At 42.6% G+C, this 22,437-nt stretch overlaps 1 protein-coding gene across 3 annotated transcripts; it reads right to left on the bottom strand.

The window, feature by feature from the left end:
* Positions 1 to 3,513: 3,513 nt before the first annotated feature.
* zbtb7a (zinc finger and BTB domain containing 7a) lies at positions 3,514 to 22,338 on the bottom strand. 3 transcript variants are annotated; one of them, XM_020940102.2, is made up of 4 exons: positions 22,115 to 22,338; positions 13,515 to 14,075; positions 11,853 to 12,727; positions 3,514 to 10,566 (listed from the first exon to the last, which is right to left on the bottom strand). In XM_020940102.2, exons 2-4 carry the CDS (start codon positions 13,995 to 13,997, stop codon positions 10,131 to 10,133), a joined length of 1,794 nt encoding a protein of 597 aa, XP_020795761.1. In that variant the 5' UTR covers positions 13,998 to 14,075; positions 22,115 to 22,338; the 3' UTR covers positions 3,514 to 10,130. The 3 variants fall into 3 exon arrangements, with proteins under 3 accessions (XP_020795761.1, XP_020795762.1, XP_020795760.1); XM_020940103.2 differs by lacking the exon at positions 22,115 to 22,338 and adding an exon at positions 20,984 to 21,128; XM_020940101.2 differs by lacking the exon at positions 22,115 to 22,338 and adding an exon at positions 16,720 to 17,238.
* Between the last annotated feature and the right edge of the window lie 99 nt (positions 22,339 to 22,437).

Below are 22,437 nucleotides of genomic sequence, written 5' to 3'. Positions count from 1 at the left end.
TGAGGGATTGTTCGTGACATTAATCCTCCCAAACACTACAGTTTGAGTCAGGATCCAATTCAGACAGACAAGCATGAAGCAAATCAACAATCTATTTACAAAAGGAAAAACTAAATCAACATCGCTTTTGGCTTTTGTCTATTCTCATTTGACAATGGCTTTTGTGGATGGCGTTCTTCCTCTACTCTCTCAGCGTGATTTTATGGGACCCCTCCCTATCATCTTGGATTCCCATTATTGTGCATTTGTATGGGTGCCCCTGTTCTGCCACCCACATTTCAGGTACAGTGAAGAGAAGCAGCTTCCTGTTTACCAAGCTGGAATATGGAGAAGTTCACTACTGGACCATGGAGCAGGGTTAAACCAGCTTTAGATGGACACAGACTTAAAGAATGGGAAGGTGGAGCTAACAGAGCACACCCAGAGTGTCAAAGACATCTCTGTCCAAATCAAAAAAATAACACAGCACTGTTTTATTAAAGTGGGAGCTTGCAAAAAGTCATATGATAACAATCAGATCAGAAGCTGAACTGCCTCTAAATCAATTGAAGTAGGCATGTCAGGGCTGCCCAGGACAGGAGGGGAGAGGAGATAGATGTGGGGATGTGTGGGGGAGGGGGAGATTGTTGGTGTCGTGGGAGCACTGCAACAACAATAACAGCAGTGTGTGCATGTGTGTTTGTGCGACTGACACAGTGAATGAGCCACACTGGAAGTAGGGATGTGTTATGGCTCACACAAGTGATGAAATGACATCTCCTTTACTTCAGCACACAGCTGCTATTGCAGCAAAGAACACACTGTTAAGATATCTGACCTTCTATTTTCACTGCCTGCTCCTGGTCAGAAGTGTCTGCCTGCCTGTCATGTCCTCCTCTAATTAGCTAAACCTCCACAATGACCACAGTGTGTCCAAGACAGACACATATCTGTCTATTGATGGTATCCTCAACAGCCATCTACATCAAAATACACTCACAAGCACAGAAAAGCTGACGAAATACAAAAGCATGTCTGTTAAAACTACACTAACAACATGTATTTGTTTGTTAACCTTCAACAATAGTCACAATACTCACACTTCTTTCTACAGACAGTGCAGAACATACATATACATATGAATCTTGAAATCATCCACCAACAGGAGAATACAGGTAATGTTCTCGCAGAAGAATATTAGGATAAAGATTCTCTTTTTGTTGTTTTACAATTTTCTTTCATCTTTTTTCGGCTCCCCTCCCCCTTTCTTTGCAGATTAGAATTCATTAGCAATCAAAGAGCCTCCAGAGAGCTCCAGCTCTTAATTACCTTCTCATTTGCATTTTTGCATATTAATGACTGCAGGGTTTTGGTTAGGTTTTTGCCGCAGTGGTTTAAAGGCACCTCAGTCCCTGTTCTCCAGGGAGAGACAGTGATGGCCGCAGGCGAGGCTCCAAGCCTGGCCGCACCTCCTCTCTCCTCCCTGAGAGCTGGACACTGCCAGGGGATGGGGGAGTGGGGGGCAGTTGGCCAGGGGCATTTGAGGCGCGCAGAGAGAGCTTGGGGGGCTGCAGGGGGCACAGGTTAAAGGTCAATGTCCCTTATCAACATAAGAAAGAACACATGTCTCCAGTGCTGCCTAATTATTGTCATATAGAGCATTTTAAGCACCTGATCGGGACAAAATACACCTCAGGACAAGCTGAAATCTATACTGCAGAGATGCTCACGTGGGTTTATTGAGGACGGAGCTAGTTTAGATGAAACTCATGTCCCAGCGTGCGCAGAGGAAGGGCTCTTTTTATATCCCTGGAGAAAGGTGTGCGTGAGAGAAGGAGCCTATTGTATGCTGCGTTGTGCTTTACGTTCATGCAGTCTGTACTGTTGGGAGAGGAATCACATGCTCATTTACTGTGGATCTTCATGTGTGTAATAGCACATATAGGCACTTCACACCAACATGTAAACTGTACATTTTGCAGAATAACACTTGTGTGTACATGTAGGCACACAGTGAGAAGTGCATAATACCTTGGGACAGCAGACAACAGCTCCCAGGCATCTTGTAGCCCCTGAAGGGTTGCTGTTCCTCTTATCCAATATGTTTTGACTACAACAGGGATGTCTGAACATGGAAAATACTGCTATCCCACTGCGTATTTGTTGTTTTCATGCTTCACAACCAGTTAATAATTTTGAGCCCAAAAAATCTGCCAAATAGGTTCCCCATCACATAGTAGAAAAATATTACACATACAGTTGTGGCCAAAAGTATATGACCATTAAATAAACACCCACCAGAAATAACATATCTATGTTTAAGGGGAAAAACTGAACTGACAGTGAAAACAATTACCATTCCAAATAAGAGAGATGTGGAATAAGGCTACGGTAATTTTTGTTGTGCAGTTTTGATATCAGTTTCAAAGTAAACAATGATCCTCTGTCAGTGAGGTGTTTGAATGACCTAAGCTTTTAAACATTCATGTTAAAGCTTAAAAAGCAATGTTTTTTGTTTTGTTTTTTTCTTACAAAAGAACTCACCAAAATACTATACTACATACAACATTATACATTTGTGTCTCATGGTGGATCCCTGAAAGCATCCTGCTCACAGAGTGGGCTTAAGTCGACTTAACTGCCATTAGTGAAGCTTTATAACTGCGTGTGTGTGTGTGTGTGTGTGTGTGTGTGTGTGTGTGTGTGTGTGTGTGTGTGTGTGTGTGTGTGTGTGTGTGTGTGTGTGTGTGTGTGTGTGTGTGTGTGTGTGTGTGTGTGTGTGTGTGTGTGCGTGTGTGTGTGCGTGTGAGTGTGTGAGAGGGGCCCGGGACTGCAGCTCTGTGTGGGCTGTTGGGGTGGGGTTAATGAGCTGTTCGATGACCTCTGTCACCCCAAAGGATCGCCTTGGGGAGAAGGACTGAGGCAAACAGGAAGACTGGGTGACAACAAGCTTGTGGTTTGTTGTCACCCATCCACACTCTGCCACTGTACCTATGTGATACAATAGGGGAAAAACAACAACAATAAAATATGTAAAGGCAATGCCAACTGTTAAGACTGGCATACAATATAGGCTATAATAACCTTAACTAATACATATCTAATAATATCTAATACATTTCAGCATCATTGGAAATAAATTTGGATGGTTCCTGACCTGATTGTATTTCATCGTCGGCGTCATAACAGAATGAAATAAGATCATTTAAAAGGAAAACACAAGAATCAGTCAGGAAGCAACAGTGGTGTGTGTGTGTGTTAAAACAGTTACTGTACTGCCACCTCCTGGCGTATGTACGGAATTGTAATACGCTAAACGGAAGGAGGGCACACGAGCTAGAGGTAAACAAATACCGCACCACTATGTATAAAATATGCAAGAACTCTGTAAACATGTATTAGTGGAGTTGTACTTATAGTTTATATGCACTGGTGTTGGAAGCACGTTTTTATTAAGCTTTATAGATTTTTTTTATTATTATTAAAATAGCCTATTAGACTTAGACAAACGTAAATGATCCACAAGGGAATTACTTAATTTATTATTAATTTATTATTACAAAGTATTATTTCTATAGCACCAGTTGTACAGCCTAAAGTGAAGAAGATGACGAATATAAGCATGAATTCACAAACAGTCCACATGTTTTACAACCATTGTTTTTAATAGAAAGATGTTATATTCTTTAAACCAGACAACCAGATGCCAGACATAAAAAAAAAAAAAAAGAAAATCATTAAAAATGACACAAAATGGAATTATATGGTTTAGACTGTGTGGATTTAGTGGTCTCATATACAAGTTCGTTTTGTCACCAAAAAGTGCAAATTACTCCCCTGCAGCTTTCAACATGGATTGACAGTCTACTACATTAATAACAAATAATTAAGAAAGGGGGTAGTTAATAAAAAGGAATGCACACTGAAATGTGTAAAACATAAGTGTCTGGGGAAGAATGATGCAAAAGTGCTTCTTACTGCAGTTCAGTTGATGTATACATTAAAACTAACAGCATTTTTGCCATTGTAGACTGAAGTTTCATTTTTATGCTTTGAAAATATACATGTGTAATGCTGCAGGAAGCATTGACACATGTACATGTACATTTATAAAAATGTCTGTTATAATCACAGTTACAAATAAACCTATGTAGTATGTCTCTCTTCCAAATTAAACCAATGTAAGCACTATAAACTCATTGAAAGTATAGCTGCAATCAATTCTATATCATCTGGTATTTGACAGAGATGTAAAGGCCATAATTAGATAAACATTTTTGCCAGTTCACTTGGCTGATTCATAACTATCAAAATCACATGGACCCCAACCCAGCCTTTGAGTACAAATAGTGTGTTATTGCAGAAAAGGGTACACTGCAATGAGTGGATACACACACGGCTTGTTTAACATTCAGCTTAGATAGTCTATTCAGAAAGTTTTGCAACTGTTTAAAGGTTATAATTGAAAACAAATGAGTTTTCAAATATCAGATCAATCAACCTTCTTCAGAACAAATTTGAAACAGGTATGCTGTGTAGATATGCATATTAATTCACAAAGGTGGTTGTGTTAATGTCCAGATGATGTGGCAGCATCAATCACCTTCTATCCAGAGACCACATATTCAAGTTTCTTTAAGATCTAAATATACTCTTTGCATTTAAATAAGTTGTGGTAAGAGAGCAATAACAGGAACAACATAAACAATAGTGATAACCATAAAATAAAAGCATATAAAAATCAGGATGGCCTTTGACAAAGTGCTTTTAGTTACAATCGCAGAAGCTGAAAAAGGCAGTTGGACAGCGGTACACCAGGCCTTTTGAAGTGTCTATATGAGTGTTTCGCACACAGATGCAGAATGAGCAGGGCAGACAGGGATGCACCTATCAAATGTGTCTGCTGCCTCCAACTCGCTGGCCAAACACTACAAAGAGGGAATCACAGTATGAAGTTATGGAATGTTTCCTAAATGACTTTAGATGACTGCAAACTGAAATGGTGTTTTTTCTCCTGACTGGTCTGTGATCCCAGATCAAAGAAGCCACAGAGCTTCAAACCCAGAGAGAAAAATGACAGGAGCAAAGTAAGAGAACATGCTCTGTGCTTTTCTAATATATCTTTTGTAAATGGTCTTTTATAGGATTCTCCCATGGCTTCCTTCCTTCCAGCAAACATATCACTAAATCAATAGAGAGAAATGCTGGTCACAGCCACTGGGTAAAAATAATCTAGCTTCAACTTGTGTGGGAGGTAATAAGTTAAATAGATTTGTGAACAAGAAAGGCATAAACATAGGGCAATGAGCCATACAATGAGCAGACATCAAATTAAATGCATAGCAGTGTATTTTTCCACCTGAGAAGTACATGGAAACAAAAGAGATCAGCAGTCACTGTGGTGACCTCCTGTGTTTTACATTTGTAATCAAATTTGTGGCCATATGATTCCCCTTGTTTGAAAACACAAGACATACATGTATTGGTCAGTAAACAGTCGGTCACCTGCTCTGTCTTTAGTCATACCTGAAATCTACAGCCCCCCCCCCCCTCCCCCCCCTAAACCCCTCATCTCTTTGTGTCCACCTTTGCATCCCCAGAGATGGGGAGAGACTCCAAGTGCAAACTGCCCCCACTTGGCTGAAAGCAGCCAATAGACAGCTGCCGGCCTTCTGAAGGACCCAGGGCTGCCTGTGCTAGTGCCAGAGCCATGCTGTGCATAGTGCCGTCCTGCATATGCTGCACTCATCTTGCTGTGCATCTCAAGCTCAATGGAAAACACACAAAAACACAGTATCAGGTGTCCTGCAAGATTGCAATGCTGACAGTCCTTTTTGTGTCACCACACATATTATTGTCAGTTATCAGTGTTTTGATGTTGATTGTTTTGTGGCCTTACAGATAGATTCAAAAACACCAAGGTCAATAAAAACACATAAAGAGTAAAGATTGAGACATTCTGTATAGCCTGTCAGAGTAACCTTGGTCTGGGGCTGAGGCGTTTGGAGCCACAGAGGCGAGACAGACACAGCTCTGGAGTTGTGGCTGCTCATTAATGTTTCCAAAGTAAAGCTTAAAGATTGACTGAAACAATGTCAATGCTGAGCCAAAGCAGCTTTATAAATTTGGTTTCAGTCAACAGTTTATGGAACAAATATTGGATAAAATGTGTTGTTTTGTGTGTAAGGCACACCACAGTTTTCTGCAGTTTTCATAGGAGTGAGCCTCAGCCCCACACTGCACAATACCACTGTCTTCATCAATACAAACACAAGCTTAAAGCTGCTCAGAGACATCTACATAGCTCCAGACTGCTCCAGGTGTTTTAATTTTAAGTCACCCAATCATGTACTGTATAAATGATGTATAACCACTGATCAATATAGAAGTCTGCTTGGATATTACACAAAGTTCAAAAGGGCTGAAAACAATATCTACTGAAAAGCAAGATGAACACTTCCTAAATGACTACTGAACATGCACTTATGACTCATTAGTGAGGGTCTGCTGTGATCATTTATTTGTACTAATCTCTTATTGAGATAAAACATACATTGACATTCTGTGAACCATTTTATTTACTTAGCTTAAGTGTTTAATGCTTTGGTATTTGTTGCATGTGAATTTTTGTATGATCTGTCTTTGATTACATCTCCATAGGGGAGCGGATGGACTCTTTGTGAGACCACTGAGTATTACCACACTGCTGCAAGCTAATGCTAGTTAGCAGGTGGCTGGTGGTCTCTTGGCCTTCTCCCATAAGCAGGACAAGGACATTAACATTAGTGCAAATTTTTGCTCTCCCAGCGTAAGCACCATTTCCAGTGCTGTCAGGCTTTGTATCCATAACCCCACCCAAGCACCCGTTAACCCACCCTCCTGGCACAGCAATCCACACGCTGACCCAGACATGCACACACATTCATCCAACCATATTGTTAAGAAATAAAAACAGCTGTAGCACAACTTAACTTTTAGAAAACAAGAAATAATAATAACTATACATCCTTACACCTCTGATTCTATCGTCCACAAGGACAAAAAGACCGTTAGAAAGTAAACTCAAGTAGATATCTGACTCCACACACATCTCAGCATATATTCAAGAGGAGGGCAACTGCATGTGGCTTTATCTGCGAGGCCCAGTCTGGATAAATTAGAAACATACTTCTACACACTACTCAACATAAGAAAGGACATAAGTCCTTTCTATGGACAATAGCTGGGGACACGAGCTTTGGTTAATCAACACATGTCAGACTTTTACATGACAATATAGTCCAAAGAAACAAATATGGCTCAAAAAATGCCAACAGGTGCTGTTAAATTAAAGACATGCAGAGACTAAATGGGCTTGTGTGACCCATACCAAGTACCGCCTTCCACAAAGATCAAAGAAGAGCAGATCTGCATTGGTCTGCCGCACTGTGCAAAAACCTCAGACTATGTATATCATAACATCCGAGCAAAATAGAAACTACACTCCCATCAATGGCCAACAAGCTTTAAAGATAAATTATGCAAATCTGGACCCAGAGAACTGTAAAGTAAACAAGCAACTGTTCAATGAACTGTTTTACGATATAGCATTTTTGCTTCTGTGGTACCGTGGTCTATTATCACTGCCGCTCCTCTGAGAGAGAGTGTAGTTATGAGAGGAGCTGGTGAACAGATGGGCTAGACATGAAGTTTGTTTATCCAAGCTTGTCCTGAGACCCTCCAGCCTGCCAGCCAGTAACGCACGTCTGTGCACAAGCAAGGCAAGTGCACACACATACACTAGCATAGTGCCCTTTCCTGATCCACCATTTTATATTGAGATATATAGATAAATGGTCCAATTCTTCGTATCTAACTTCAAGTGCAATCAGTTGGAATAATTTTGTTTTTATGGTCACAAACCCAACATTTATCTGAACTGACTTCTCTTTAAGAGATCTGAACAGTTCAGCTTTAAATTATTTGGCAGCTCATCAATACAACCTGAACTAAACCAGTGCAGAAGATGCAACTGGATCACTTAAAGTACCCGTTTCATTGTCAAAAGCGCTCCCTCCTCAGTAACAAAGTGCATTCACCTGCTTTTCCCTTAAGGTGCGATGGACTGATGGTTGGACTACAGCTCTACAGATACAACTGAGTGGGCAAACAAAACTTTTTAAAAAGCTTCATATGTTCCATTTGAACATAAACATTTGATATTTGAGAACATTTTTGAATAAACAATTTTGCAATATACAGATGATTGGCTGTGGCACTTCCCCCGCAATACAGGGGCATGCCTGGCCCCAGTGCCTGTGCGTGTGTTTAAGACAGAGAAAGTGCATGGGGGCGAGCAGCTTAGGGTGCATGTTTGAACAGGCTGTGTCTGACTCAAACAGCGATGATGTGGCCAGAGGGACCCTGACTGCCACGCACACAATGTACGCACAATGTACACACACATGTAAATACAAAAGACAGGGGACCAGGCATTTCACCCACTCTAACACAGGCTTTAATAACTGCCCTCAGGCTGGTTCAGGGGCATAAGAGGACTACAGGGGCAGAGAGAAAAGGCCTAATCACATCCCCTCCTGCCTGGAAACGTGGCTGAGTGAGCTGGGGAGATTATTTTTTGGAATGCAACAGACATTGTGAGATCCCCCTCCCTTCCCTGCGCCCCTCCCCCTCAGCGAGCTGCAGCTGCACTCCTATTTGGCCAAGCGACTTGGACAGGTATTTATTGCTCTCTTCATCATACAGGTTGCCTCATGGTTGTGTGGTCCCTAGGGCAAAAAGATTGGAATAAGCATGATACATAACCTACCTCTCACTCCCCTCCAGTACCAGCTCGCTTGCTTTAAATATACCTTTGCACTGTTGGATATCTTTAGTAAAGCTGTGCAAACATAGAAAAGGTGCTTGTCTACGCATGTACTCCTCATACTCTCTATAATTCTCTCATTGGGGCTCCCTGCCATTCTCTTAACCAGCTTTTGGTTAAATGCTACCCGCTCCTTGTCACACAAGGACCGAAAACTGCAAATAGTTATGCACATTCATTCAACCTCTTCATTCCCATCCTTTCTAAAATCAAGTGTTCAGTTTTTATCTACTGGGCGACTTTAAGCTCAAACATTCATACAGTTAGCCTTGTTCACACACGTGAAATAAGACATCAAGCCTAAGAGGAAAAACCCGATTAGTAAGCACACCTCAGCATTAAGAGGGGACCCATGTCATATTACCACTCGCTATATATACATACAATTATAAAGTGTCAAGTACCCAAAGCAGTCAGCACAATAAAGAATAAAAAAATTAAGACAACATTAAAGAAAAAAGGAATAATGAAATTGCAGGATATGGAGGGAAAAGAGGCAACATAGTCAAACCAAAATATACAATGGTAGTGCTTTTAAAACACAAACCCTCCACCCTGCAACTAACGAGCCCCCAATGATGTGGATTCGACTCAATGCAAATTTGTTTTGCAATTATGATTAATTTCTTAACAGATTTTATGGAGTAAGTAACACTTCATAATCATACCCTTTTCTGATTCTTTCTGGAACATTTTAAGTGAAAACTGTTGCATCAGGTTTTTTCTTGCATATGCCATATTGTGGCAATGTAGTTTCTATGGTAACTGTACATTTCAGACCTGCAAAAGAATAGAAAAGAGTTTTCACGGATTTGTCCTCGTTTCACCCGTACAGCAGCCAGAAGGTGCCTGACACCTTGCTTAGAGCTTTGAAGGCTTTGAGGACAAAACCAATAAAATCTAAATCAACTGCATAGTTGCTGAGTTTTTTTGTAATGAATATACATTTGCCTAAGCATAAGTGCCAATGTATAAAACCCCAAATATCTTAAAGTCTACAGAATGACCCAGAAAGTGGACGTCATGGGTGTGAGCTCTGAAGCGTTCTTTTGCTCTTCAACAGAAAACTCAAGTGCTTGCAAATCTACTCCATTTCCTAGTAAAGAAAAAAAAACTATAAAGATTAGATTTTCCGACACCCTGATTTGGTTTATAGAGGAATATTTTGTTTTGTTTTTTTTAATTCAGTTTGTCTTCGAGCGCGTTTCTCCTCTGTTCACACTGTCCTGTTTCACAGGAGGCAGAGTGACTGGTGTCCAGCAGTGTGTCCTTGTTTCCGCTGCAGTCAGGGCCTTGCATCCCGTCCTGGCGGCTGCAGCGGAGGACTGTGTGCGTGGGGCTCAGCTCCCCCCTCCCGCTCCGCCCCAGAGCTAGCTTCAGAGCGTCGCCGCCCCCGGGCCACATGAGGCACTGCTCCAGAGTCCAGATTGGGGCTCAGCAGGCTCATAGGGGCATCCAGGAGATCAGGCTCTCGCACCCGGGGCTTTCGGCCACGACGGGAGGGGATGCCATTACAGCCGTCTTTCTTGAGGTGGCGATGAAGGTGATCGGAGCGAACAAAAGTCTTAAAGCAGCTGGAGCACTGGTAAGGCCGCAGGCCGGTGTGCACACGCATGTGATTCTTCAGGTCGTAGTTGTGAGCGAATGCGGCGCCACACTGCGTACACAAGTAAGGCTTTTCTCCTGTATGCTTCCTCATGTGGACCTTGAGCTTGTCCTGCCTGAGAAGACCAGATAAGAAGATGATTCATAAAACAACATAAAAGTACAAATATATTGCATTCATTCAAAGCTATTTCTACATTTACATTTAACTTTAATATCTCATGACTTAATTACTTTGCCAAAAACTGTACAAAATTTTTGCTAACTTGCATATTTAAGATATTACCTGCAGTAATGGTAGTATTCCAACATCAAGAGGAGCCATGTATTGATATTATCCATTTGAAATATGTTATGTATGACAAGTAAAACCATAATATGTTTTAGTCCTTGCTATGCTTTTCCATGAGCTTCAGGTTTTAAAGTGTCCAGACAAGTTTATTTAGACCTAACACACATGCCAGTGAGATTCTGCTGCTCACATCATGATTGCAAAACAAAAGAAAAAATCTGAAAGAAAATGTTACTGGAGGCAGGGACACACACAGAAGCTTAGAAACGATGTGGCACACTGACAGAGGTGAATTATTTAAAGGACAGGAGTGATTTATTACCGTGTGAGGCACACTCTTAACCCTGATCAAACAGGATTAAGATTACAATACCCCCTTCCCACCGCCAGTCGATTCAGATACACGACTAGCCCTCCCTCACGTGTTCAACTTCTAAGTATTTGTAGTCAACCACATCTATTTCCAGCACAGGTCTACTAATTAATTAATTAATTAAAGGAATCATTTCTAGGAAAACACAAAGAAATAAATGGAAACTGCTCAAGTCCCTTGCTGGGAAGTTACTACATTTATCTGAGAGGCACATGGCAGATTTCATTAGTGAGGTAAAGGAATGACAGAGAGGGGCGTGTGTTAACTACTCTGCCATGGGCAATAATCAACATAACCAGAGATCAAAAGTTCAAATGACTGAATGAACTATCCAGGGCCAGCAGTCCCCTCTATATCAGGTCGCAGTGCTTTATAGCTGCCCTCCTCTAGATAAAATTACAGAGGCCCAGCCTTGTTTTATCTAACCCCTATGTTAAATCCCAGGACTTTGCAAAGAACTCTGTGATAATAAAATAGACAATTACAACCATATGACTACAGTGTTTAAATACTGAACTACCCGTTACTGAACTATGTCCCGCTGCCATCTAACACTGTTTAAAAAGCTTTCCATGGCTACACTACCTTAATGCCTGCTTAATGCAAAGCTAAGTTGGTTAGTGCCAATAATCCCTCATGTTGGCTTTGTTGTGTTTACCACTGCAGGGTGATTTGTGCCAGATCCAAGACTATAAGTACATGTGACATGGGGTAGTCCGTTCATTAATTGGGCTTACCTGGTAAAGCGCACTTTGCAGATGGTGCATTCATAAGGTTTTTCTCCTGTGTGTGTTCGGATATGGCGGGGTAGTTTGCCTGCTCCCTGGATGACCTTGGAGCAAATGGGGCACTTCTGGAAGGCCTTAGAGCGCATCTTTCGTTCACCCCCTGCCCCTCCAGCCGTGCCACCTCTCTCTCCTGTGGCTTTCTCTACTCGATCTGGACCTGCACTGCTCCGTGACAACCAGAGCGGCTGCTGTCCCTGTGTCACAGCAGCAGAAGCAGGATCCTCATGCTGCGTGCTGTTAAAGTAATTCAAGTAAAATTCCACATCAGCTTCATCCCCGTCCCCCAGGTCCTCACCGGCCAGTACGCGCTTCTTCTGCCTCTCTATGGAGTCCATCATCTGCTGCAGGAGGGCACTGGCTGGACCCCTCTCTCTCACCATCAACTCTTTGTTCTCATCTTCCATTTCTGCCTCCTGTCCCAGCCTGGACTCAGCAGGCAGATAGTAGTGGCCATTTTGAGGTGGAGGGTAGTATGTTGAAGGGAGGCTTGCTCCGTTGCCCTGAATTGTATTGCCATCATCATCATCCTCTTCATCATCATCTTCGTCTTCTGGCTCTTGTGTGGGGGTCGGGGCCAGGGCCAAGGGGAGGGGTGAGTAGTACTCCCCCGGACCACTAAATACCCCGTTACTAGGTATTCCCCCGTTACCATGATTAAAGTGCAGGTGTGTGGGCACGTCCCTGAGCTCCGGCGTGCTGCAGCTACTGCTCCAGTGAACCCCTCTCTGGAAAGACTCTAAATATTCGCGGGCACGTACACGGTTTCCCTTGTCCTGGCCACCACAGCCTTTGCCCTCATCACCATCCTTTGGATCACAATCGATCTGTATACATATATATATATATATATATATTAAAAAAACAATAAACAATAAGACAATAAATAAAAAGCACATCAAAAAAGACAATAATGTTTAAGATCTACCTCCTTGCTATTAATGACATTAGCAGAGGGATGTCAAAGTGAAGGGATCAAACCACTGAACATCTGATTATTGCATAAAAAGGTTTATCTCTAATGAGTGAATGTACAGACATGCACAAAGCAAAGATACACCATTTACTACAGTGGTGCCACTGAAGGTCAGGCATTGAAGTCTTTATCATTACAAAGTGGTGTTTTTTTATTCAGATATGATAGTGAGTATGGCCCTGATATGTCTGCAGTTTGCTGAAGAGCAGAGTGTCCTTACACACTCCAACACATTACTGGTTCAGCATGAGTAAGTGTTAAAGTAACCCTAAAGCTGTGGGTGTGTTTCAGGCCTAGTGAGAAAAACTAATGATGATATAAGCTCTCCTCTGCTTGACTAATACAGGGTTGGTGCAAACACCAGGCAGACACCTTGTGACCATAGAGGTTAAAGTCACCAAAGTACAGCTTTCGCATATGAACATCTACAATCTATTTTCATCTTCATGTTTAACTGCTTAAAGTAAGACTATTTTTTACAGCTATAACATTTACATTAAAAGACAATGCGTTGACATCGTTTGTACCTAGAAGAACAAACATGCTTTTAGTGTTTTGGTAAGTTTCTGGTGAAAACATAATTGTAATGTATGTATATACATTTTTTGTTCTAATAATTGTTAGGAATTGTCTCCTACCGATGGGGAGAGCACTTTTGTGTCTAGTAGGTGAGTACAGACATCTTGGACTGGAGGAATTTCCAAAAGGCGTGCGGCAGCGAGGATGTCAGCCACACTGTTGTGACTGACCGTCAGTGTGGCCGTGTAGGCAAACTCTAGCAATGCGCCCAGGGCCTCGGCAGCCACAAAGTCAATGTTGTAGATGTTTTGTTGGTCAGCAGCAGCTCCCGAAGTGAAGAGCTTGTGAAAGTAGGAGCTGCAAGAGGCCAGGACGGAGCGGTGGGCGGGAAACTCTCGGTCTTGTGCAACCAGGAGCACGTCACACAGCAGCCCAGTGAGACGTTGCTTATTGAGGCTGCCCAGGATGTCTGCGCTGTGTTCAGGGAAAGGGATGCCCACCGAGCCTTCCTCGGCCTCTCCACACCCGCCTCGGCTTCCTCCACAGCCGCTCACCGTGCCCCTGAGCCGCTTGCCCCCCCTCCCTCCGGCTCCGGACGACATCTTCCACCAGCCTGCCGCCGAGCCGCCCAGAACAGCCCCCGCCCGCGTATCCGTCCTGCCGTCTGTGCTTCTGCCTGTCTGCACCCACAACAGAGAGAGAGATACAAAAGAACATTAACATATAGTCCATATAATGTATTGAAGAGGAGATTATATATCAAGTACATACACCACTCTAAGAACACAAGTAAGACCCACAAAAGTAAGAATTAAACAACAAGGAGTCACCTGTTATGCAGTTTGAACGCATGATCTGGAGTCTCACAGATCCAAGTTATTCGATATGCATATATCCCTGTCCTACAAACTGAATTTATTCATTTAAGTTTGTTTTAATTGAGCTATTGCTCCTATTTATCTATCCATTGCTATGATGGTGTTCACAGTGCAGTGATATAGAAAATGATTTAACTGTCGTTGGACAACTTGTGCATTGGAATACTCATGACCCATGGTATAACATATTGCGTAATTATACATTTTCTAGATGGAGATGCACCAATCCAGGTTTTTCTGTTCATCAATACTTTGGCTTCAGATATTTGCTCATTTATTTCCTTTAAGCACAAATGTCATAAAGGTAAAATCAAAATGATCCAAATGTGTTAAATAACTACAGAACAGCTTTGTAAAAATACAAATTTAATATTCTGAGACGTTTTGGTAAATTGTCTTATTACACCAATTTATAGACCAAAATGGGATATCAGCTAAACCGATAGAAGCCAAAATCTGATCCACCAAAATTTTAAGCTTTGACACAAATATAGGATTGCATAGGTGTATCCATAGTTCTGGACTATCTTTTTTTAAGTTTAAATAATTACAATATTGTGTACAGCATTGAAATTTGTGAAATTCATTGCATGGGTAAAGATGTAACATAATGTCTCCCATACACTTGATGGGAGGGGTCTCTTCCAGGAATTCACTGGCACCTAAGGGCACTAGGCTCACAAGAAGGTTTGTCAACTTTGAGCCTATAATAAGTGTACACTACATGTGTCACATTGCTACTGTAAATCTTAAACTATTTATCACGCTGCCCAGCAGGTTATGTTAGAACCCCTCCTCAAGACACAGCCATTTGTCACTTGCCTGCACAGGTGGCTATAGCCTATTTCCTTGTATACACACCTTCCTCTAGGGGTGTGTGCATGCACTTAGGCAAGAAACCAAGGAAGAGGTCATGGAGGACAGATAGGCAGAGGGCAGGGGGGGTTACAGTGCATGCTGGGAGTTGGGCAGTACAGCTTGTGCACTGTGTGTTGGTTAGAGCCAGGGAGGGAGGAGTGTGAGTTGAAGTAAAGAAGGGAGGGGGCTGCCAGTGCCAGAACAGACCCTGTGGTAAAAACTAACAGTGGAAGAGGACACGCAACAAGCTGCGAGGGAACCGTATTAAAAAGGGAGGTTGTCAATCCGGTCTGAGCTGGTTACCCCACCCTGTACGGTGTGCCAAGTTTCAGGAAAGGCTGTCCCCCTGCTCACGTGTGTGGGGGGGGGGATTAAAATGATCGACTGAAGCCTGCGCAGTGGGAGGGGGGTTTCAGCACAACAATTTCTCCATTAACAAACACATAAGCAAATACAGCAACACCACAGAGATGTCAATAGCATCACAGTGCACGGAAGTCCATGTACAGGACAGCCCACTTCATCTGCTGTTAGACCCAGCAGGTGGTGCAATGCATGTTGCTCTGCACAGATGATCCGTTCCAGTGGCATTCCTTCAGTTCTGCCCTGGTATGTTTGTAGGCTACACCCCTCTACCAAACCTGCCTAACCTGGCTGCCAGTTGCTGTCTCAACCTGAACACCACCTTCTTCTAGTATCACGCTGCTGTCTTTGATTTATTTGTGTAAAACGCCTAAACGCCTCCACTACTTTAGATTTGGCACAGAGGCAGCTCTGCCCACAGGTCAGCGTTAGGTAAAGCCTTTAAAAAGACTTCAGGTGGAAGGGGGTATCTTAAAGTACCTCATGATTAAAATCCTTTAAGTAGGTCATCAATTGTTTACATTGAAACAAAACATTAATATAAAAAGACTTTTGTTTATTCAAAACATAAACGTTTTTTAATTACTACCAAATACTTTTCATCACACCAATTATTTTGTGTTACTATTTTCACATGAATTTCTTACTATAGAACTTTTTTTTTTTTTTTTTCTGTAATGTAATTACCTCGAGATTTTTTGTCTAGTTTGAGCTTGATAGGGAGATGACTTTACGACCTAATAAAGATAAAACTCTAATTCAAATAGAAGGTGAAACGTGGCAGTGACACAAGCAAATGTTACTGTCCTCTCTTCATGTGAATATGTTGGGGGAGTAGACCAAGGGCAAAGACAAAGAAACATGGTGTGATGAGTGGGAGATAGGCAGAGAAAGGCAGCAGAGAGAAGCAGAAAGGGCGAGCACATGGCGACCGGTCATGTCCTCTGCAGGTGGAAATAGATCTGTGTGAGCCCATCCAGTCCAGAGGCAACCTCCTTTTCTCTCTCTAACAGGGCACCTGCGCTGAACACTGTGTGTGTGTTATCCCCCTTACATACGCAACTGACCCCAGGTCACGGCTTTGTAGGGTAAAGACGCTGAGCTGAGATAAAACACGCACACACTCACTGCCAGCAGAGGATGGGACAACATCTCTGTGAGGAGGAGCCACATGTCCTCAAATAACCTGCAAAGACGACCAAGAAAAGGAAACAGTGCAACAAACCTGATCCTGACACCTCCTCCTCATGGCTTGAAACATTTCTTATCACTAATTCATGCCTATGGGTGGCAAGGCCCCAGCACAATGCAGCTCCCAGCTGTCTGTGTCCTGAACACTGGACTTCATGTAGGGCCCTCCTCTCACGCCTGGGCTATGGGCTTCTGAGCCTGCTTTGCAAGTCAAACCGTCGCTTCAGTTCAACTTGTCCCGCCCTTATTACCTCCACCTTGTCCTTAACGTACCTCTACCCCTTACCATGTATATCTACTAAAAGAGATATTACAATGAGACTGCAGAGACACCACAAGCAACGGCCTCCTGTACCAGACAGCACTTTCACTTTGACTCCTCATCGGTTCATTTTACTCTGTTCATCATATGCATACCAATTTCTGATAAACTCAAACTGCTTATAATCTACCCTAAAAAAAACTATAGCAGAAATAGTCCTGAGCACCTTTTCCATCAGTATGTTATAGCTTCACTGTTACATACCAGTCATTCCTTAATACAAAGGCAGCTGTTAACCCCATGCAACCTCTGATGTTTCTTAGGTAAGGAGGCAAATAAAGGGACTGTCATGTAGCACAGAGCAAGTTGTTCAACCCTTAACAATGTTTCTATCATGGTTGTCTATTGGTCTTGTGTCCTCATTTCACTCACTATCTCTACTGCTTCTATGGCAACAGTTGTTTGTAACACGCCCCTGTGCGAGGAATCTACTTCATTCAGATGAAGAAGGTTCAAGGTTGAACCAAAAGGATATTGCGAGATAATCAGAATGGGGAGGGGTCAATGTTTCTATGAAAAGTGGATTTTGTGTAAGCATCATGGCCAAGTGACTCAGTGATACCAGTAGTGGAAGGAAACTAGACTGGTCATTTTGGCATCAAAGCAGGAAGAGAATAAGAGGCTGATAAAACTCTAGTTGTAAGAGCTGATCTAAAAAAACGAACCAGGAAGCAGTGCCAAGATACTGACACAAAGCAAGTGAAAAGGTAGTGGGCGAGGCAGGGCGTTAAAATCACACTCATAAGTCCTTAGCCTATGGTGGCTTAGGAATCTGGCTCAGATGTCAATGATAAACTCAGCTTTCATTGAGTTACCTGGAGTAACCTCAGTCAATAAGAGGAGAGGGAGCTAACCACACACAAGTGGGGCAAAGTTTGATGTGACAGAGTGTGGGTTTTAGAATACACTCTTCACATAAAAAAGTAAAACTGAAAGTGATTATTACTGATACTTCATTAGCTTCTCATGTTAGTTCATCTCATACAAGACCACTCCTATACCTGTTGGCCACTAAATGTCACCACGCCACTATAATATTTGTCAAACATTTTTGAGTAATATTTGAACTATGAATTATTACACAAAAGCACATTCAACTAAAGTGTGGTAAAATTGTTAGAGTCAAATGGTTGTTCGAAAGTGTTCAATATTGCATGTGATTTCAGAACAGTAGCTTTGTCATAAAACCACATCAACAGTTCCCTCTAACTTGAGTAACAGGCTCTATCACCGCCTCACTGCCAACCAGGAAGTGTGAGCATATCTTTAGACGCTGCACGGGCAGGACCTATGCAAGATAGTTGGTTCTGGGTAGGGATGTCACAATGTTATAAATTTTAACATTATAATAGTATTTAAAATGTTCTACTCACAATAATTGTAAACAGTGAAATCCCCATGTCACTTCCATTTGCATTGTTTACTAGATATGAATACGTCCAAAAAAAAAAAAAAAAGATTTTATTGTGGCATCCAATATCACAATTAACCAATTAATCTTGACATCCCTAGTCACAGGGTGGGCCAACATGTCCACATACAGCTGTGTGCATGCGCAAACCCACAAGGAGACTTCCTGTGAGTGTGTGGCAGCCGTGTAACAGAACCCACTGTGTTATCAGATGACCAGCTCTATGCGCGCTGTCCCAACTGTCTGACCCTCTCTCCCTCCCTCTCTCACTCCTCCTCTCTTCCTCTCATCTGTCGCTCTCATCTCATCATTGCTCTATCTCTGCCTCCAACTCTGAACTGCGCTGTACCCACCGCTTCACCCACTTCCCCTTTCCACTGCTGAGATGGCAAATCATGGCAGTCCCACCCTGCGTCTCAATATCCTCTAATACAACCCACTCATGTTCTTTTAAGTGTTTGTCCAAGCCAAATCGACAAGCGAACAGTGTCAAATTGGTCACCTTACCCCACACTGGCCTTTCTCCTTAATTAACACAGGATTCTATACCGTGTCCTTTACAACTGAAACACATTCTGTACATATTATTGATCTGTTAAATCAGCACATAGCTACGTGTTAAACATAAGACCTAGCTTCCTAGAAAAACACATCTTGGTCTCCTCCTCCCTGGTCTAATTCGATCAGGTTGTGTTGGACTCTCCATAATAAATGCCCCAGAAGAGAACAGTAGAAGCCCCTTTACTGCCCCTAAACTTGAGCAAAACAACAGAAAAACAACAGAGAGGGGTCTGTCTGCCTGTTTAACCAGTCTGGAAGCTGTGGTATACAGACCAGCTGACCAGGGGAACTGAACATAAGTGGGAAGTGAAGCTAACATGCTGCTTATGTGTGTGGGTACTTAAACCAAACATGATTATAAGCATATGTATGTGAAACTGGAAGAAAATGTAATCTAAATGAACTCCAAGAAAAATAATATATTAAAGTAACACTGCATAACTTTTTGAAGGTGGCACATCACAAGCATGATTATATGGAAATAGAAAATTAAAACCATACTTTTATGGCATAAATATTGGAATATTGTTTTTTTTTTTTGCCATATTGTAGAATATTGTAGCCAAAATTAATATTTCCATGGAGATAAACAGGTGGCAGCCCAGTGGGGCTTTATATGTTAAGCGAATCAGTTATGGCAAGTTACAGCAAAGATAAATATTTGATCCATGTGGGCGAAACACATTACATTACATGAACCACCTAAATTTAGTTCTAAACAAACAATGATGTATGCAGTGCTGTAACATGTGGAGTTCCGTACTACAGAGCCAGCATTTCACTCTCAAATGAAGCCTCAAACTGCCACGGAGACATCACGCAACCTGTCTCCTCTGTCTGCCTGAACCTGCTCGTTTGGACCAGCGTGGTGAGGCACAAACATAGAGGAATATCAAACTGTATTCAGCCTCACCGCCAAATTGATGGGTGGTGTCTTGGACCAGCCCACAGGCACTGAAGTCCCCTGCAATTCCCCCACAGTCTATTGTTGGTAACACAGACACACATGCATGGCGAGTGAGTCGATTCAAAAACACATATGGCGTCCTAGTTTAACCCCATGCTGGAATTTACAAACTATATTCTTTCTATACCTGAAGCCAGAAAACTGTGTTAGAACAATGTGTACCATAGTAATAGAAATCACGTCAATCAGACAGCAAAGTTTTAAGAGGTTTTTCAGATACTTTCCTGGGAATAGGGCGTCATTGTGGTCTGTGTTCATAATGTACTGATGTTTAAAAACAAGTTCGTCAAGTATGCAAAACAAAAAAAAAATGCATTGGTTCTATTAAGAGAAGAAAGCTAAGGAGGTGAAGTTGCAAAGTGGTAGTAGTGTGCTACAGGCTAAAAGACATGACAGTGGAGATTAGGATTGAACTTAAACAAGATACTGGTAAAGAGGGGGAGAGTGAACTGGAGGAACAATGTCATGAGATTGACTATAACTTCATCCAACAAGTGTCTGAGTCTCTGAATTTGGAGAGAAATGTATCCATACTTTAAACAGGTCCTGCATCATTTTAAGTCATTAATAGATGTGTCACATCTATCACTCAGTTACTGAGGTTTCTTAACACAGAGGTTAGGGTTTGTTACTCAAACCCTACCTGTACAAAGTCAGGGCTATGGGCACGGCTGAACGGGCAGGCTAACATTAAATGCAACAGTTTTCACGGAATTGCCTGAACACCCCTATAACAGCTATTTAGTCCAAAACACTAGTTACAAACTTTTAAAACAATACACTGGTCACACATACCAAAGACAATAAAACAAATAGAAAAATATTTTTATGTCAATAAAAACTTTTCTCACTTTTGTGTATGCAGCATCTTACACTCTGCACTGACCCATTTGCCATTCTTTTCATCATCTACAAGTGGGTCAAGAACTCTGATCTCAAACCACATTTTTTAAAAAGCACATGACATTAAATATTACAAAGTTCCCCTTCTCATTCTCTGTCACTTTTATTCTGGCATTACAGTGTTGAGTGCTTACCGAATAGGCAGAAAGTGCTGCTCTGGCCCTGTGTGCCTCCCTTGCCTGCTGGCCAGCCCTGTTACCTCGTCTCTGGGCAGGACGACAGCTTTACCAGACAGGAAACTTGCGAGTGGCCCTAGTCATACAGGCAAGCCCTTGCCTGATCCCACACAAACAGACACCTACCCCCTCCCATCCAAACACCACACCACCCCCCTTTATTTTCGTCCCACAACTGGGCTCTGCATCCCCTGCTCTCATTGGCTTGACAGCTCCTTGATCACCACACCTCCTTGTAGGGATAGGCTGGCAGCAGTTCCTTTTCCTGGATGGCTATGGGCAAGGCACTCTGGGATATAGAGTTCCAAAACCTCATTTGACCTGCTTTAAGTCTCTTGTTGTGAACTACAGTTCCCTGCACTGGATGTCCTCACCGCCCCTTTAGTCTCCAAGCCTTCTCTAACGTAAGCACTCTGGGCTGAATTATACACTACAGTATGTTGCTAGCAGCCTGCCAGGTATTAAAGTACAGAGCAGCCATCAACCTGGGTCCAGTCTCACATGCTAAAAACACACGGACAACTCAAGCTCAGCTATATTTGCATTTCATCACTGTAAATTACTTCAGGCATGCCAGGTGACATTTCACACTTACAACTTTGTATTCTCTTTAATTAACACCCAACAATCTGCTGTCACCACAACAACCTCATGTCAAGGTAAACTCACTGTGCTATGTGCATGTTGTCAATGTTCTAAAAGTTATTACCACTTCCAAAAGAATAATATTTGCATCTCTTTCTCTCTTACACAGTACCCCCCACCCTCTCCTGAGAGCCCCCACCCCTCCTCCTCTTCTAAGTGCTTCCACCTGCCTGAAAAGTTAATGCCTTGAACACATCCTATAAACTTTATCTCAGGACTCCCCAGAGGGACACGCCAGTACAGAGGAAGTACTTTAGAGAGATTAAAAGAGGAACCTTATAGTAGCAGAGACCCACCTCTCCTGTCCGGTCAGCCCCCCCACTCTGCTCTTCTCTCCCCCTCCTTCACTCCTGTCTCTGTGCTCTCCTCCTTTGCCCTACTCCCCTCTGGTTTGACAGGCCCAGGGCAGCCAGCTATGGGATGTCAGGGTGTCTTTTTGCTCACCTGCGATGGCCGTGGTGCTGCTTGTTATGGGGTTTAGCTCTGCCCTCTCCTCCTCTCTCCGGAGCTCTCTCTCTCCCACAATGTTGTGCAGCTTAAAGCCCCGTATGCGCTAACCAGGCAGCAGCAGCAGCAGCAGATCAACTCACTTCCCTTCCTGGTTTCTGGAGGGCAAAGAGGTCCCTCCCTTTCTCTCTCTCGCTCACACTCACGCTTGCTCTGTCTCTCTTAAAGACACAGTATTCACCATCATCTCCATTCTCTGTGAAGCAAAGTGGAAAATTATTGGTGCAAAAGAAGTGGGCAGTTGTCAAAGTCATAAACTG

The sequence above is a fragment of the Boleophthalmus pectinirostris genome, unplaced genomic scaffold, assembly GCF_026225935.1.
Source record: "Boleophthalmus pectinirostris isolate CB_2022bp ecotype Guang Dong unplaced genomic scaffold, ASM2622593v1 HiC_scaffold_7, whole genome shotgun sequence".
NCBI classification, from domain to species: Eukaryota; Metazoa; Chordata; class Actinopteri; order Gobiiformes; family Gobiidae; genus Boleophthalmus; species Boleophthalmus pectinirostris.
This window is presented reverse-complemented; position numbering and strand designations above follow the sequence as displayed.

Coding starts and splice junctions, on each gene's coding strand:
- zbtb7a (XM_020940101.2), bottom strand. CDS start 16,755: ATGTTTCAAGCCATGAGGAGGAGGTGTCAGGATCAG. Junction 12,728..13,514: donor CAAAAGTGCTCTCCCCATCG/GTAGGAGACAAT, acceptor ATATGTATACAG/ATCGATTGTGATCCAAAGGA. Junction 10,567..11,852: donor TGCAAAGTGCGCTTTACCAG/GTAAGCCCAATT, acceptor TGGTCTTCTCAG/GCAGGACAAGCTCAAGGTCC.